Source organism: Pelobates fuscus, chromosome 2, assembly GCF_036172605.1.
Source record: "Pelobates fuscus isolate aPelFus1 chromosome 2, aPelFus1.pri, whole genome shotgun sequence".
In the NCBI taxonomy this organism is placed as follows: Eukaryota; Metazoa; Chordata; class Amphibia; order Anura; family Pelobatidae; genus Pelobates; species Pelobates fuscus.
In genome coordinates, this window is record NC_086318.1 from 79,076,103 (window position 1) to 79,094,431 (window position 18,329).

The window sequence follows — 18,329 nt, forward strand, 5'->3', positions numbered from 1 at the left end:
TTCGGACAACCACTAAAAGAAACCACGACAGGGCAATGAGGAAAAGGCAAAAGGAGTTTAAATAAGCCTCCCTCAGATCCAATTGGCCGTATGCGGCCTTTGTCCCCAGAACGTGCGTGCGAGTCCTTTGCGTGACGTCAAACGCACGCCAACGTCGCCAATACCGTGGGCGGGCGTGGGGTTACAAATTGGTGTGACTCTGCAGCGGCCGTCGTCCACCAGCATGCTGCAGGAGTCAGATACATTGACGCATGGCCGCTGAACGGCACTACCGGATTTGTTAGTAAGGCAATTACTGCAGATACCGCAAGGTGAGGATGAATATGTTACAAGAGGATACAGAAGATCATCTACCATAGTCCATTCGGCCATGCTACAAAATAGAGGTAGGGAGTAGAGAAGGGGAAGAGACCACAACTAGACAAGGGAGGGACTGAAAGAGACACACAGAGGTGCTTGGGGGGGGGGGCACAGTGGGTCTGAGAGACGAAAGAGACACACGGAGGGCCTTGGAGGGACACCACAGAGGGGCCGTGGGAAAAGAGACACATTGGGGCTGAAGGGGGGAAAAGAGACACACAGAGGGGCTGAAGGAGGGAAAAGAGACAAACAGAGGGGCTGAATGGGGAAAGAGACACACAGTGGGGCTGAAGGGGGGAAAAGAGACACACAGTGGGGCTGAAGGGGGAAAAGAGACACACGGAGGGGCTGAAGGGGGAAAAGAGACACACGGAGGGGCTGAAGGGGGGGAAAGAGACACAGTGGGGCTGAAGGGGGGAAAGAGACACACAGTGGGGCTGAAGGGGGAAAAGAGACACACAGAGAGGCTGAAGGGGGGGAAAGAGACACACAGTGGGGCTGAAGGGGGAAAAGAGACACACAGATGGGCTGAAGGGGGGAGAGACACACAGTGGGGCTGAAGGGGGGAAAAGAGACACACAGAGGGGCTGAAGGAGGGAAAAGAGACAAACAGAGGGGCTGAATGGGGGGAAGAGACACACAATGGGCTGAAGGGGGGGAAAGAGACACACAGTGGGGCTGAAGGGGGGAAAAGAGACACACAGAGGGGCTGAAGGGGGGAAAGAGACACACAGAGGGGCTGAAGGGGGGAAAAGAGACACAGTGGGGCTAAAGAGACACACAGTGGGGCTGAATGGGGAAAAGAGACACACAGAGGCTTAAGGGGGGAAAGAGACACACAGTGGGGCTGAAGGGGGGAAAAGAGACACACAGAGGGGCTGAAGGGGGGAAAGAGACACACAGTGGGGCTGAAGGGGGAAAAGAGACACACAGAGGGGCTGAAGGGGGGAAAGAGGCACACAGTGGGGCTGAAGGGGGGAAAAGAGACACACAGAGGGGGTAAGGGGGGAAATGGGCTAAAATATACACTAAAGCTAATGACTAGTGAGTATAAGACACACAGGTGAAGATCCCATTTATTTATTTTTGTGGAGGGTTGGGGGGGGTGAAGCTGTGTGGCCTTGCCCTGGTTATATCTGTCAGTACATGTTATTATGGGTACTAGGGCTGATAGCATACTGAATGAAAGGATCCTGTAAGTACAATAACTCATCACCCTGCTACTAAACACAATGCTTTCCGGGATGTTTACAACCTGGCCGGTTTAACGCGGGTTAAGGCGTTGTCATGGTAACGCGGTGGTATACCCATTGCGCATGTGCACAAGTCTAAAAAAAAAAATCACTGCGCGCCTCTAAAGACACGCCCATCATCCCATTGAACCCCAGCAACTGGTGGGCGTGTCTAAGTAAGGTATTCCTCCGGCTTGCGCTCAACTTTGTGGCCGTTACAGTGGGGAAAGAGTCAGTAGGCGGGGCTTCGTCCTCAGTGGGAAGAGAGCAGACAATGAAAGGCGGGGTCAGTCTGCTGGGATAAGGGGCGGAGCCAACATGTCAGTGGAGATGGAGAACGAAAGAGACTAGGGCGGGGTCAGTGTGTGAGTAGTGCGTCGTCATGGGGACAAGCTACGATAAGGGAAGAGTCAGACATGGACGAGGGCGGTGCCAGAGTGATGAGGGCGTGATCAGAGGGTGATGTGGGCGGTGACAAACCGAGATGGGGCGGAGTCCGAGAGTGATGAGGGAGTGATAGATTGTGATTAGGGCGGAGTCAGAGAGCGAAGAGGGCGGGGTCAGAATGCTGGCTGAGGGCAGGGCCGAGCAGGCTGGGGATACTGAGCAGTCCTGGGTTAAGGGGCAGAGAGAGCAGAGCTCGGAGACTGGCCTCGGGGAGCGCAGCTCGGACAGCAGTTAAAGACACCCTGCGGGGATTCGAGATGTGGCAGCCGGCCAGTGAGAGGCTACAGGTGAGAGCAGGATGTCAGGGAGGGAGAGCTGTGATAGCCCGGTGTTACTGGGGCTCTGGTAGGGGGGGGGATCGGTAACACAGAGCAGCTTCACACAGTGCATAACGGTACGAGGGAGAGAATACCCGGAGATACAGTGTGGTCTCAGAACTGGTGGTTGACCAGTGAACTGTGGTGGCCAAGGGCTGGTGGTTGCCCAATGACGTGTGGTGGCCCAGGGACGTCGTTGGGGCAGTGACGTGTGGTGGCCCAGGGACGACGTTGGGGCAGTGACGTGTGGTGGCCCAGGGACGTCGTTGGGGCAGTGACGTGTGGTGGCCCAGGGACGTCGTTGGGGCAGTGACGTGTGGTGGCCCAGGGACGTCGTTGGGGCAGTGACGTGTGGTGGCCCAGGGACGTCGTTGGGGCAGTGACGTGTGGTGGCCCAGGGACGTCGTTGGGGCAGTGACGTGTGGTGGCCCAGGGACGTCGTTGGGGCAGTGACGTGTGGTGGCCCAGGGACGTCGTTGGGGCAGTGACGTGTGGTGGCCCAGGGACGTCGTTGGGGCAGTGACGTGTGGTGGCCCAGGGACGTCGTTGGGGCAGTGACGTGTGGTGGCCCAGGGACGTCGTTGGGGCAGTGACGTGTGGTGGCCCAGGGACGTCGTTGGGGCAGTGACGTGTGGTGGCCCAGGGACGTCGTTGGGGCAGTGACGTGTGGTGGCCCAGGGACGTCGTTGGGGCAGTGACGTGTGGTGGCCCAGGGACGTCGTTGGGGCAGTGACGTGTGGTGGCCCAGGGACGTCGTTGGGGCAGTGACGTGTGGTGGCCCAGGGACGTCGTTGGGGCAGTGACGTGTGGTGGCCCAGGGACGTCGTTGGGACAGTGGCGTGTGGTGGCCCAGGGACGTCGTTGGGGCAGTGACGTGTGGTGGCCAGGGACGTCGATGGGGCAGTGACGTGTGGTGGCCCAGGGACGTCGTTGGGGCAGTGACGTGTGGTGGCCCAGGGACGTCGTTGGGGCAGTGACGTGTGGTGGCCCAGGGACGTCGTTGGGGCAGTGACGTGTGGTGGCCCAGGGACGTCGTTGGGGCAGTGACGTGTGGTGGCCCAGGGACGTCGTTGGGGCAGTGACGTGTGGTGGCCCAGGGACGTCGTTGGGGCAGTGACGTGTGGTGGCCCAGGGACGTCGTTGGGGCAGTGACGTGTGGTGGCCCAGGGACGTCGTTGGGGCAGTGACGTGTGATGGCCCAGGGACGTGTGGTGGCCCAGGGACGTCGTTGGGGCAGTGACGTGTGGTGGCCCAGGGACGTCGTTGGGGCTGTGACGTGTGGTGGCCCAGGGATGTCGGCGGGCCAGTGAAGTGAAATATCTGGTGATCAGATATAGAAGTAATGTGGTTGGCTATAGTACTTTCTATGTGTAGGGATGACGGGACTTGTACAGTATTTGTAGTTTACATGAGTGACTGATATCTGTTATTATTTGGTACTCTGACATATAAAGTATTTGTTTGTACTGGTGTGTTGATTTATTTTATTTTTTTTGAGTCAACCCCTAATTGAGCATTGCTGATGCCGAAAAGCAGGATTTTTTTTTTTCTTGATGCAATCATTTTGCATAAACATCAATTGAAAATTTAATTACAACATAAACTATATTGCTAACATATTATCATTATACATTATCATACAACAACACAGAACTGTAGTTTTTTTGCTATTTTTGTTTTGCTTTACAGTATATATAAATATACTGTTGACCATTCTGATTATTCGTAGAGAAGCTGAACAGCTAGGTTATTTTACCAAGTGCACCAAATGGTCAGGTCTCCTCTGTATGAACAAAACAAAGTGTTGTAAAGAGCCCTGAAAATCTCTTCTAACTTTGTGCATTGTAGTGTTCTGTGAGTGGCATTTAAGAACTTCTTGCATAGAATATGTTTATACTGCCTACCAGAGGATGTTTGTTTATTCAGAATTTTGGTGGAGTCCCTTTTAAGGGTTTATAGTCAACCCTTGGTTTCATGTCTGTTGAGGTGCCTTTTAAACTATTTTATATCTGCATGTGGCCTTATAAGAAATGTTACTAGATGGGCCAACATATTGTGCAACTTGCAATAGCAGTCCTGGAATTCATTATTTTTCTCTGCAATCTGTACCTTAGCAAGTTTATTTTACCCCCCTCCCCCATTTGTTTCTGTTTACTGATCCGTCATGTTCCCAGCTCAAAGGTTTGTTTGGTTGGTGGAGACAAAAATAAAGTACCATGATGTGTCACCAAGATATGGGAATATGTATTAATGAAGTGCAGTCATGGCGTTGGAGGTGCAGAAACAACCATTTTGGTGTTAGTACATCCATTCTGCATTGCGCAGGTTAGCTTAAAGGGTACTGCAACCAAAAAAAACTAAATATTAATTTTTGGTCAGAGTAACCCTTCCTATACTGACCCTCCCTAACCCCCCCAAAAAATAAATAGAAATAAAAAATGTAAGAAAGTTGCTCAAACTTAACTCTATTCCAGCTTCACAACCAAGGTTTCACTGCAGTCCGATAGTCCTCCACTGATGTCACTCCCCTTCACCAGAAAGGGAACATGGGCTAGGTAGAGGACATTGGTGGCATGATGGGGATTGCCACCATTGGCTGTCTGTCGTCCGCATGCTATTTGTGTTGATGACAAAGTCCAAATGTGCATAGAAATCACATTAGCCACCTGAAACCTCTGGGCTGACTAATGATACTCCAGTGATCCTGCTGGAGGTGCCTACACCAAAGGCAGCAGATGGGTTCATTTCTTTATGTGCAGGATTTCACAGTAAAACATTGCACATACAGACTCCAGGCACTATGACCCCTTCGCTGAACCTTCTAAGCTTGTTATTTTAATGTAAACAAAGTCTTTATCACTTTATGGCAAAAGTATTACACACAACATGCAGAATTATATGCAGATATCTAAAGGAATTTTAGAGTTTTTCAAAACCAAAATTATGTGAAATAACATGTACGCAAAGTTCTGACAGAGCAGGCACCTTCTTATCTTGATGACAGGTGCCTTCTCTGCCATCAAATGCCGGTGACCAGAGGAGAAGGCAGGTGGCGAGGGAGGCTCTTCTTGCAGCCTCTCACTCCTCACTCGCGTGCCCTCTGTGATGCCGGGAGACGGAATATGATGTCATTCCGGCCCCGGCATACTAAGCGGCGGGCGGGAGGAGTGAGGAGCTGCCCCACACTGGACCCCAGGGATGTGAGTGTCTGTCAGTGAGTGAGTATATGTCAGTGTGAGTGCATGTATGTCAGTGAGTGTATGTGTGTGTTTCAGCGTGTGTGTCTGTCAGTTAGTGACATGAAGGGGCAGCAAAATGGATCTTAAAAGGCAGTGTTTACATGAATATGCCTAAAGGGAGTTATTATATTCATCAGAACAACTACATTAAGCTGTAGTTGTTCTGGTGACTATAGTGTCCCTTTAACTTGCAAACGTGTTCACTGAGATGTGATTGCAGAGGCTCTGTCACAATCTGGGGTCTTTGCAAATTTGCTGACGGTGACTTTGCCGCTGGGGGTGTGGAGGTCAGGGAAAGGTGAGATTTATTTACCTAAACCTGTCACTTGTGGGCGCACCATCCTTTTAATTACTCTTTTCTTCAGCTACTGGCACTTCATCTGGCACAAGCCTACATAGCATTGTATGCATGCGCGAATGTACAGCATTGAAGCCTATGGAGGATTCCTCCAGACCCCGAAATTCCAACACAGTCAATCTGAATATTTTATAAAGATTTGATTTTTATGAAATATTAATTTCTGATGTGTGTGACAGAGCTGCTTTAGCCTCCTTCTATCCCTAAAACATCACTGTAAAGGCAAAGCTTAACATATTGTAACTGAACTGGGAAAGACATTTGGGCGAGTTGATGGAGTGTTCACCTGCAGAAGCTGTTGTCTCTGGGAAGCTGAGGTGGGTATGGTGCCTGGAGTCCATAGCACGGAGTCCCACATCAATATTAAATAGTTTACTCACCGTTTAGCAGAAATGCTCAGTCCCTGCAGCCTGTTCACCAGTGAATAAATGGTGTAGGTAGATCTATACTTGGCATCACACCGTATCACCATATTTAGCAGAAAGTGATCGAATGAGGGCATGAAACGCTATTTCTTAACTACAAACTGTGTACACTCAGTGCAGTGAAATGTGTCTCATCTACTTTCACCAATGTTTTTATCTGCATACAATGCTACATTCTGTTTCTATTCCCAGACCGTGATCTGTTTTGAATGCTTAAGCAATAGTTGGAGGTTTTTAAGTCCCCCTCCCTCGCCCCCAGCTTTCTCCATCTTTGGTTCAATGAAAAACAGAAGAATAATATGAAAAGCGTGTTTTGATCTGGCTGAAACTTTCAAGTACATTAGGAGATTCAGCAAAGAGACATGTTTCCCGCTAGCCTGGGAGACATGTCTGAGAAGCTTTTACACTGTAACTGACTATAGAGCTGTGATTTTTAGATCCACAGGACTGATTACTGCTGTTGCTCCCAGACGTCAGGGAATCTCAAAATACAGTGGTACCTCAGTTTACAAACGCCTCGGTTAACATAATTTTCTTTTTACAAATGAAAATCCATTGAAAATAATGCCTCGGTTTACGTATTTTTTTTTTTTTTCAATACAAAGCAAGTTTCCCCAGTATGCATTGCACCTGCGAGGTTTATACCGCCGCCCCCGTGCATGCTGGAGTCTGTGGGTAGCACGTGGCGTCCAGTGTGGAGGTGTTGGAGCGGCTTTTGCATCGAGTTTTGGGAGCCATTCTTGATTATTTATTTTTTTCGGTGGTTTGGTAACTTTTTGGAACTTTTTTTGGTGCATTTCTCAAGCGGTGGAAAGGTAGGGAGCTGAGCTTTGTCGTTTGCATGCCTTTTACTGTGTGTTCTGCATTGTGAGTGGGTTTCCATGGCAGCTCATTTTGACTTTTTTCTGACCTCTGTGGTGTATTACCAAACTCTATATGTGTATGCGGACATAATAATTTATAAACCCTGGTCCGTCTACTTTAACAAATATTTATTCAGAGACAAAACAACAACAACATACAAATAATTACAAACAATCTAACTATACCAACAACAACAACAGCAACAACAACCTAACTAACAATAACAACTAAATCTTATAAAATCACCAGATCTCACTCACAGTTCACCATGATAAAAATTAGCCCATGTCTGCGAGTGGTTATCTCTTTCCTGACCTGTAAAGGTATTGAATTACCATATCAAAGGATAAAGCTTATCCCAGTGTGAGAAAAGCATACATGAGCTTGGTCACATGACCCCTGGTCACCATATTAGTTTGATGACAGAATGTCACCACAACCTCCAGAATGGATTAATTGGTTTTCAATGCATTCCTATGGGAAACCACGTTTCGGTTTACAAATTTTTTGCAATACAAAACGTCCCGGAGAACGCATTCGTAAACCGAGGTATCACTGTAAATGCATTTCCTCCTATACATGGCTTTTATCTCTAGCTGTGTTACGGCAGGCCAGGCTGAATATATGAAAGTCTTAGTGTGTTATTGGGGCCTTTACATTTGTCTTGCGTTAGAGTTTTGAAAAAGTCAGTGTAAAGCAAAATGATTTTACATAACAGCTATATGAAGGTTGTGTCCCAGATAATGTTTTGATCAGAAATTATCAGGAAAAAACACATTTTAAGATTGTGAAATATAAACTGATATTTTTATTTTTTTTAATGCTGTAATTGTAGAAAAATAGGATTCTTCATATTCATAGAGAGGAATTGAAAACTGGGCATATATGAAAATAAATACGAACGCATGAACACGTCCATGGCAGTCATAAAACTTGGGAGAATCCGCCATTAATCCTCTAACTTTATGAATAGCATTATATAGTTATAGCATCCAATAAGTGGCATTAAGAGTTATGAAACATATGTAGGTTTGCTTCATGATTTCCATATACAACTATAGATAGTTGTTGTTCATAGTTTTTAATTCATCTGGTTAGTACAAACCAATCCATTATTTCTGAAATTATAAGATATGTGGCAGTTTTTCCATTTAAAGACATTTTTCTTTCTTAGCAGCTGATAAAATATGGAAAGATATATTTTGTATTTTCATTTATTTTTGTAGTCTGAAAAGAACACTCCAAGCACTGTAGCCTCTATATCCCTCTGCAGTGGTCACGGTGCCAGGAGAACCCTGGAACCTCTACCCCACACTCACCTGCCAATATAGATAGTCAGTTTGATATTGGTTTCGCTTCTTACCTGGGATTTGCTGGGTACCTGTGACCAACTCTGTGACCGTCAGACACACTCTGCACTCTGAGTTAAACATGGTGCATGACCTCATTAACTGAGGGCAGTCAACTGATGCTTTCGGCCGTTGAGTTGGTCCTGCAAAACAGGAGCGTCTGTCTCTCCTTAAAGGAAGTGACTGGAGGCCAATATACACCAGTTAAGAAGTCAATCGGTTTGTCTCCTTACATTGGGAGTGCCTGGGCACTTCTGGCATAATAAGCAGTACAGTGCACTCTGGTGGTTCTGATGCTTTGAGTAAAGATGCAGGAGAAATAGGGTTGAGTGTATGGACAGGTCACAAACTCTACCACCAAGTATGTACCTTTTGGCATTTTGAACATTGGTGACAACTGAGGAGAGCTCTATTGCAACCTTTCAGGAGTCAAATGCCATGCAGGCTGACTTCTCTTCCCAGATATCGCTGATGTGTAAGATCATATGTATGCATTTGTGATCTAATTTCTGCCCATGTTTCCATGGAATTCATTGACTCTGTCTCAGCTGACTCTCTCAGCCTATCATTTCCTTCCAAATATTTACATAAGTGATTTAGCTAATGTGGTAGAGGAACTTCCACGAGCGCCAAGGCCACCCAAGTAAGCATCAAAATTTGACTCTTGTCACCGTAATCCATACAGCACAAAAATAGTTATGGTGTTTAGACTGATCCTTTAATTCTTTGAACAACTATGCACTAACCGAAGAATTGTTTGTGATAAAAAAATTCCCTTTCAGTACTGTATGTGTTCGGCATTATTGTCTCTCCTTTCTACTTTTCACATTTGTGCCTAATGCATAAATAGATTTAGATTCACTGCAGAATTCATTTTTGTTGGTTCTGTATGTGTGCAAGTCTTCCAAAAAAAATGAACTGAAAACTTGAGTCAGATGAAACCGGGCTGGGTGGGCCGGATAGGGCTTTGTTACATTTTTCTTTGTTTTAATGGAACAAATTATAAGCAGTAAGCATGGATCGAAAAAAATAGCTTTTGCTGTATGTGTAACTCAGGCTTGGAGTAAATGTTGCATGTTAAAAGAGTCCAAAATCTAATCACCTGAGACTGTTCTAGAGTGTAGACACATGACCTTTTATAGGAATGTATCCCACGTTCTTGACAAGGATGGTGCCTGGAGAAGTGACTAGCAATAGACGTAATGCATGCATCCTCTTGTATTCCAATGAAACACATTGGCTGGAGAAACATTTGGCTGCATGTTAGCATTTTGGAGCAAGGGATGTTTAAAATTTGCATTGCGTTTTGAGATCAAGCCAGGAGGGAGGGGAAGGTTACTAAACCAATGACAACGTATTCTTGAAACTACTTCAGCTGTCGGGGGGGATTCCGTTTAACTGTTAATAGTGAGCAGTGGCTGAGCACAGAAACTTTATTTAATTTTTTTTTTTTTTTTTGGGTAGCAATTTGTGGGTTTATTTTTATTTCTTTTGCTTTCATTTTTTAAAAATATTATTTAGGAGTGTGGTTTTTTGTTTGTTTTTTTGTTACTGTTTTGGTGGGGTTTTTTCCCCGATTGGCAGAGGGGTAACAAGGATGACCTAGTATATATTACCCTATAGGGTTTTTATTTAACCCCTTAAGGACACATGACGTGTGTGACACGTCATGATTCCCTTTTATTCCAGAAGCTTGGTCCTTAAGGGGTTAAATTAAATATCTTTTTAGATTCCACAGGTTGGAGTAACCCTTTAATCTCATTACAGGATTTCTCCATTAAATTGGGGCATTTTTAATGCATATTTAAAGTGGGCTTATTACATGTGGGGCTCTGCAATTTGTGTAAAGACCAGTTTTCCCTTCCTATACAACATATCTGGGGGCTGATGGGAGGCAGAATCATTAGTGAAATATACTCGCTTGGATTACTTCCTCTTTAATGCTGCCATCATCACTTCTTCAACACATACTGTGACACATAGAAAACAGAGGTTTATGGAAGATCCTGTCCCACCGCAGGATCCTCTACAGCTCTTCTCACCCATGTGCAAGTTGATGCTGTACATATAATATGGAAACTGTAACACTTAAAACGAAAAAAAAAAAAACTTTTTGCAACTTAGAGAAAATGTGCCTTGTGTAAATTCAGTTGCCCTGAAATTTCTGTAAAATTCCATCACTGCACATGAGAAGGTTACATTTTCCATTAAAAAAATAAAAATAAATCGATATTGACAAAAAAAAACCTTACTTGTCACTTGATGTTTCTGATAAACTACCTTGTTTAATACTCATGCTGGGCGTTCAAAATGAGATGTGTTATAGCTGCTTCTTATATAAACAAACAACCAGACCGTGTAGACACAGAGGGGTGGTTAATGAAAAGCCAAATTGCACAGTATGGACAAGTTATTTTAAAAAAAAAAAGGGGGGTATTTTGGCAAATATTCTACCACACTTAATCTGTAAGGCCATTCCATATGGATTCCTTTTTTTTTATTATGTGTAATGTACACAGCTCAGCCAATGATGGCAATGGGAGCTGATCTGCTGTAAGCTGAGCAGTCTGCATTCGAAGAAGAGGTCACCAAAACAGACACCGTATATAACTGCATGTCTGTCTTTTGCCAGATTGACTGACTGCGGCTTAGCTGTGGGTCGAAAGAATCCGCTCATTCACTAATGAGATATGCATAACCCTAATGTTGTTATCATGGAAGAGACAGAGCAAATATAAACACTTGCCTATATCTGATTGTGTGTGTGTGTGTGTGTGTGTGTGTGTTTTTACATGGTGAAATGGAAGCAATGTTTACAAATGTTCCAACAGTTTTAAAACTAACCTTTTCATTTGTCCCCTCCACCTGCCATTTTCACTTTTTAATTATTATTATAATTATTTGGAATTTATATAGTGCCAATATATTCTGCAGAGCTGTACAACAGAAGGAATACAGAAAAATAATAAACATATAATGATACAAAATGAACAGAGGACCCGGTCTGCGAGCTTACAATCTAAGAATTCCAGTACCTTTTATACAAAGAGTTTAGCAAGCCTTTAATTCTTGCATTAAATATCATGATTGTCTATTCTCCTCCTCTTTGTAAACTGTTATTGAGGAAGGCATCGGTCATTGCATTGTGTACATTTGGCTGCTCATACCGATGTGGTGCATGTAGCTTGGGTTACATTTACTGTTACTATATGATTGGTTTGTCACAGCTCTGACTGATACCTTAACTAGTTCCAGGTCAGAGGAGACGGTCAATATCCTGCAGAGAGTCTGAATTGTAAAAGGGAAATGTTCTGAGAGGGGCATCTTTTCCCCCCAGTGAAAACTGAATAAATACTACTAAAATGGAAGGGCGCCTATGTTACATTGTTTATTTGTTATATAAGCCGACTAACTAGCAAAAAGTTCACAGATTCATTGAAGTGAATTCTAAAACAGCCAGCCTGTGACTGTGGCGGAATTGGAAAACGTCTCCAAGTAGGCTGCTGTTGCTTTGAAATGCTAAAATAGTTTACAGTTACAGAGTACTTTGAACAGTACTTGACCTTTTTGATATCTGCATTAAAATAACATTATTTTCTCAATAGCCGAGGTCAGAGGTTCTTCCTTTTTATGAAATGTTTTTATTTTAATTTTTATTTTTTGGCAACTGCGACCGAACGTACATATGTAGAATTAGCTTGGTGACCCCATCTCCAACTATATATCCTAGTACAGGTCCCTAACCTAATGTTATAACCATATCAATTCTGTGAAACTTTCTTTCATTGGTCTCTTCCTGGTGCCAATTAAATATGTGCAGTTTTCTGTCCTTTTTCTGTGACTAATATGATGCACTTGTTCCATGCATTGAGGACCTGGTAAAATAGCAATCCCATCCTTGAGGTTACACCAACTAAAACCTTTAAACACTGCTTTTGAATGGAATAACATTCTCCCCCACCCCCTCCCCCCACCCCATTATTAAAAATAATAATTCTCCCTTCAATCCAGACATCCTAATATGTCACTCACTCTTGCTTGTAGGGGAGGAAGGTAACGGAGGACAAACTGAGGGAATGACAGAGGCAGCACGGAGGGGTTGGGAGCGGTTTCGCCATTGGCTGTCTGCATCCTGTATGTGCTGGTACCAGATGATAATTTTGCTCTTAGCATTGACATTAGCCAGCCGGGAACATTGTTCTGGCTAATGATGCTTCCAGTGGTGGAGCTACATCTTTGGCAGTTAAAGGGTTAATCTGTTCACTCTGCATGTGCAGGGTTTCAAAAGCTACTGCACATACAGACACCGAGCACCATCATCACTTCAACTCACTGAAGTGGTCATGGTGCTCGGAGATAACCCTTTAAGAACCACTGGCATAGTTGCTTTGATGTTTTGCAGAATGACCGCTTCATATTGTTTTATGGAAGTAGTGTGTGGATGCTTTTTATTCATATTTTATTAACCCCTTGACACCCTTTGTAACCTGAATTATTTTGTAAACCTTTGACCACACCAAACTAAAATCGGAATGGTTGACGGTTCTTAAAGGATCACTATAGGGTCAAGAACACAAACATGTATTCCTGACCCTATAGTGTTAACCTCACCATCTAGCCCCCCTGGGCCCCTCATGCCTCCATAAATATAGTAAAAATCTTACTGTATTCAAGCCAGAAGCTGTAAATCTGCATGCTGCTAGACTTGGAAAAACAAGCAGTCTGCTGACATATGGTAGCCTGATCCAATCACAGTGCTTCCCCATAGGATTGGCTGAGACTGACAAAGAGGCAGATCAGGGGCAGAGCCAGCATGATTCAAACACAGCCCTGGCCAATCAGCATCTCCTCATAGAGATTAATTGAATCAATAAATCTCTGAGGAAAGTTCAGTGTCTGCATGCAGATGGAGGAGATACTGAATAACAGGATGCTGTGCATAGTGCTGCCCTGTGCTCTGCTGACAGCAGATCTGAGTGGATGCAGGCCTATTATGCCTCCATCAACTCCGAAGTCCCTCTGGTTCACTCTGAGTGACTGCAACTGGAGGTGTTCCTAGCTTTTTAATGTAAACGCTGTATTTTCTCAGAAAATACAGTGTTTACATGAGAGAGGCTGCAGGGAGCTGAACAACCTCATTAAGCTGAAGTTGTTCAGGTGACTATATAGTGTTCCTTTAAAATCCCTCAGCCCCACTAACTGCTATTGAAGAGTCTGCGGTTGCAACCTAATTTTTTATTTAACTTGTTTTGCCCCAGTGGAATTTTGGGGTTTAATCCCAAAAAGTTGACAACTAAATGCTACGAGTTCTTTTTGAGCCTGAACTTTGCAACTGAAATTTGACTGTCCATTCTCAAACGTTTGTCTCTAAATTTCTTAATCCTTACAACCACTGTTTTGTATTTATTTTTGTTCTTATAAGGTCTAATCCCGGAGACGACTTGGTTCTGGCTCTTACACTATACGGTTTATTCACTAAAGTGAGACTTTAAATGTAAGGGCAGAGCAGCCAAACCGAAAACCATAGCTGACTTAGAGCATTTTTCCACTTCTGTTATATTGACCTTAAATTTGTAATTCACTTTGAATTCACACTTTAGTAAATAACCCTTTAACTGTGATTGGTGTAATTCTCCATATTTGAGCTTCTTGGTACCCGTTGCCGTTGATTCTCTATACTTGGATAGCTCTCCCTGAACAGTCTGGTGTATTCAATAGTTTAGTGCAGGGGTAGGCAACCTTTTAGCAGCACTGTGCCGATATAGGAGTGTGATGTCCCGTAGCGTGCCGGTCCTATTTTTTTTAAATTGAGGTGTGTATGCTGCCGTATTCTGCTTTTGTTATTTTTACTGTGATTGCTTTGTATTGTTGTATTTGTGCGTATAGGAGCTATTATATTGTATATGTTCATTATTAGTTTATGCTATCGTGTATGATACTTATGAATGTGGGCTGTGTATGGGGGCTGCTTGTGGAATTGTGTGTGGATGGATATGTCACATTGTGTGTTTGGTAGTGTGTGTATGTGTGGGGGCTGTTTGGTGTATAGCATGTGAGAGGCTGCATGTGGGTTTGTGTGCATGTATGTGGATTGTTACGTTTGGGCGGATTGTGTGTATGTTTGTTTGTGGGCTGTTCGTATTATTTGTATGAGGGGAGGGTTATTCTGCATTTCTGTGTATATCTAGCAGTATTGGTGACTTCCCTGGGTTCCAGTGGGGACCAGGCTGGCCAGGTACAGGTCAAAGACAGGAGCTGCAACAGCAGCTGCAGGCTGCTCTACTACAGATCTGAGATCACTTCCTCTACGTGCTGCAATGCATAAATTGAGGATTGTCCTTCACCACCTCTTTGTATTAGCAGATATCTGAAGTTTTACTGGGACTCCTGATAGACCAGAGCATATTTGGCTCTAGCAGCCTTGAGTGCCGTGCAAAGACACCTCGAGTGCCGTGCATGGCACTAGTGCCGTAGGTTGCCTACCCCTGGTTTAGTGTTTTAGAGGTTTCTCCCGAGTGACACGTATTCTGGAAATCCCAGGAGTGCCAAAGGCCTCTTGTCCTGTTTAGCTGGAGCCGTGCCTCCTTTTCGTTTGCTGGAAAATCTTCTCCAGATGGTGGGCCGGATGCGCTGCCAGATGAATTTACACAATCCAACAGACAGAGGTTTTTTTGGCAGGTCTCGAGCAGCTTTAAATCTATCCGAGAACTCTAGGGAATTGATCTAAAACATCTTACAAGGCAAGACCCAGCATACAGCACACAAGGTTTTTACAGCATTTAGAAGCCTAGTATCCTGGTATCCTGGATAACACATGCTACTGTACTGCTTAACGTAGGGAAATCCCATGTTGGATGGGTCTCTGATTTACCTGAAACATTAATCAATAAAATAAAGAGCATTTTAGATTTCATTTTATTTTAAGTTGTGCTTACAGTTTTGAACTCTGTAAAATATTTAAACTCTTAAATAAGCTTTGCATCCATAAACCAATATTTTTCATTGTGATTTATTTTTTGGACATATATATTGTGTGTGTGTGTGTATGTAATAATTTTTTTAAATAAAATGTATCTTTAATTTTTATACATTAAAAAAAATCAGTTAAGACCTCTATTTCTGTGTTTGTAGACATAAGAAGGCACATTTAATAAACTTGGGTATCATAAATATTTTGTTTATATTATTTTATAAATGCTGTATAAAACACTTCAGACACCGGGACCAATGTGATGCATTTTAAAATTCATGATAAACTAGTCTTAAAGGAAAACTGTCATACATTCCATTATCCAAAATAAAATAAATACATGTATTATAACATCTGTGTATTTATTATTATTATTATTATTATTATGCATATACATAAGTGTGTATGTATATGTATGATTTTAGTGCATCTTCTGTATTACCCATGCTTTGAGAGCAGCCATCTTTAGCCCTCTTTAGTTGGAGCCACAATTTATCCAACCGTGCAGGTGATTAAAAGCTACTGTGCATTCTTGGACTAAAATAAGTTATTGGCTTATATGTATTAGTTTAATGCACAACGAGTGTAAATCTGACAATCAACCTTTTTATTGACACCTGAAAACTTACTTGAAAGTGGGCAACTTCTTTTAAATGAGGCCATCTTTGCTTTAACGGGAGCTAAGCTAACTTAACCCCCGTGATTTTGTAACCTATGTACACGATGGTGCAGTCACCATCTGCAGCTAAAGGTAGGTTTTCTCCTGGCTGGAGTGGCCCAATAAATGATTGGTGGTAAGTCCAACTTAAAGTGACCCTTTAATAATGAGTTGTCCCAGCTGATGTTGTAAAATGAATTTTAAGACCTTTCAGTCAGCACAATCTGTGTGAAGGTGTTGGCTTTCGTGGAAGAACTGATTTTGCAGAATTCCAAAGTTCTCAGCACACAGCTTCTCAGAGAGACCTTTGGACTGCCATTGCAAGACATAATGTTATTGGGGTGACACTATTCCAGCATAACCACATACTTCTCTTTTTTTTCTTCCCGTTTCATAATTGCTGAACTTGGCCATCAAAAGCTTCTTGTATATCAAATGTTTCCTCTTGTTCATCTTTTCCTTGAGTTCCCCTTCTTCAACTTCCTCTTACCAATGTTTTTCATATTTATTTATTGCTGAGTTAGGTTTGGATATCTTGGCAAATGGCTGACACTATAAGCAACCATACCCCACCCTCTGTTGCTAGCCATTGACGATATTATTATTTTTTCATTATTGAGGGGATGGGTTATGAATTTGTTTGATTTGAAAAAAGCACTGGATGAAGACCATATATTGGTTGCTGCAGTTGGTGTCTTGATGTGACGAAGGAGGTTTGATTCCATAAAGAGTGCAGGACATTTCATTTCTGCCTCTGCATTGTTACCAGTTTGTTTACCAAATAGGCTAATTTGGTGAGTGCTCAGTGTTTGTACTATGTCTTATACATTGTTTTGGTATGTCTTTATGATTACAGTTAATTTGTCCATTAACTTCTAGCAGCGCAGAAGTTTAACCAGTCTTAGAAAACCCTTTATGGTTTGTTAGTGCGCCCATTTTGTTTATTTTTATTTATTTATTTATTAACCCCTTAAGGACCACACTTCTGGAATAAAAGGGAATCATGACATGTCACACATGTCATGTGTCCTTAAGGGGTTAAATTCTTTATTTTTATTGTGCATGCGGTAACAAAATCATCTTACGATGCCACAACAGCATATGTAAGTACATTGACAACACGTTAAGTCACAGATATGGCATTGAGGTACTGGCACCTTTTGAGATATAGTTAGTAGAGACAAGTATAAATCACTACGCTTGTGGTTCTTCAGCAGTGAGTGTAAGATTAAACATGCTATACTAGCTAACCACTGATTTAGTGGTAATCGTGCATTTTGCTAAGGGAGGCAAAGTGACATTGGCGTTAGTCTATGAGACAGCTGCGATAAAACAGTGGTAGGAGTGGTAATCATTTTGGCCCCGCTGGCACTGCAATTGAGTATGTGAGTGTGTATTCGTGCATGAGTGTGCATTGTGTTCAAGTTTGTTTCCCCCAGTAGGTCCCTGGATAGTTTGTCTGGACGTTCAGTTAAAGCATTAGAGACACACAAAGTAAATCCTATTGTTTACTTTGTAAGTAAATCACATTACTAATCTAAGTAAATAATTTTATTGCTCTTGATTGTTCGTAGGAACATGTGTTGTAGAAAGTGGGCGTTGGAGGATAGCGACCGCTTTGTAGTCAGCCTGAATGTCTAAGACCCTGAACTTTTTATTTGTTTGTAGCTTTTCGGGAAGTTAAATGACCTCTCTCACACTGCTCTTTGCTTTCTGGCTAGGTTTTGGGTATGGAGTAAGTCTTGGTTTGACTGAATGCCCATTTTGATTGTTGTATAGAAAATCTTACAAACAGCAAAAGTACAACGCCCTGTGTGCGTGCGTGTGTTTTATTTGTATATTTTAAGAACAATAAATTAATTGGGATAAGTAACAAAGCTGAGAGCAAGGCGGCAATAAGATCATCAATTATGTTTCCAATAATGATCACCGTTGTGGCATATACACCAAGCTTTGGCAAATACACCAACATAAGAGTTTATAGCGGCTTCCATGGAATAGAAATAAAAAAATATATATAAAAATAAAAAATGTATAATACATCAAAAGTGAACTGTGTGAGAAAAGTGCAAAAAAATGAAAGTGCTGATTAAATACCCTACAACACTCT

The 18,329-nt window shown here is 43.2% G+C and overlaps 1 protein-coding gene across 1 annotated transcript in view; it reads left to right on the forward strand.

Moving 5' to 3' along the window:
• Positions 1-2,193: 2,193 nt before the first annotated feature.
• The window catches only part of PID1 (phosphotyrosine interaction domain containing 1), a 40,706-nt gene continuing 24,570 nt past the window's right edge, over positions 2,194-18,329 (forward strand). Inside the window, exon 1 of the mRNA XM_063440933.1 lies at positions 2,194-2,326. Coding sequence (XP_063297003.1) covers positions 2,297-2,326 — 30 coding nt within the window. The 5' untranslated portion in view covers positions 2,194-2,296. The remainder of the gene's footprint in view (positions 2,327-18,329) is intronic.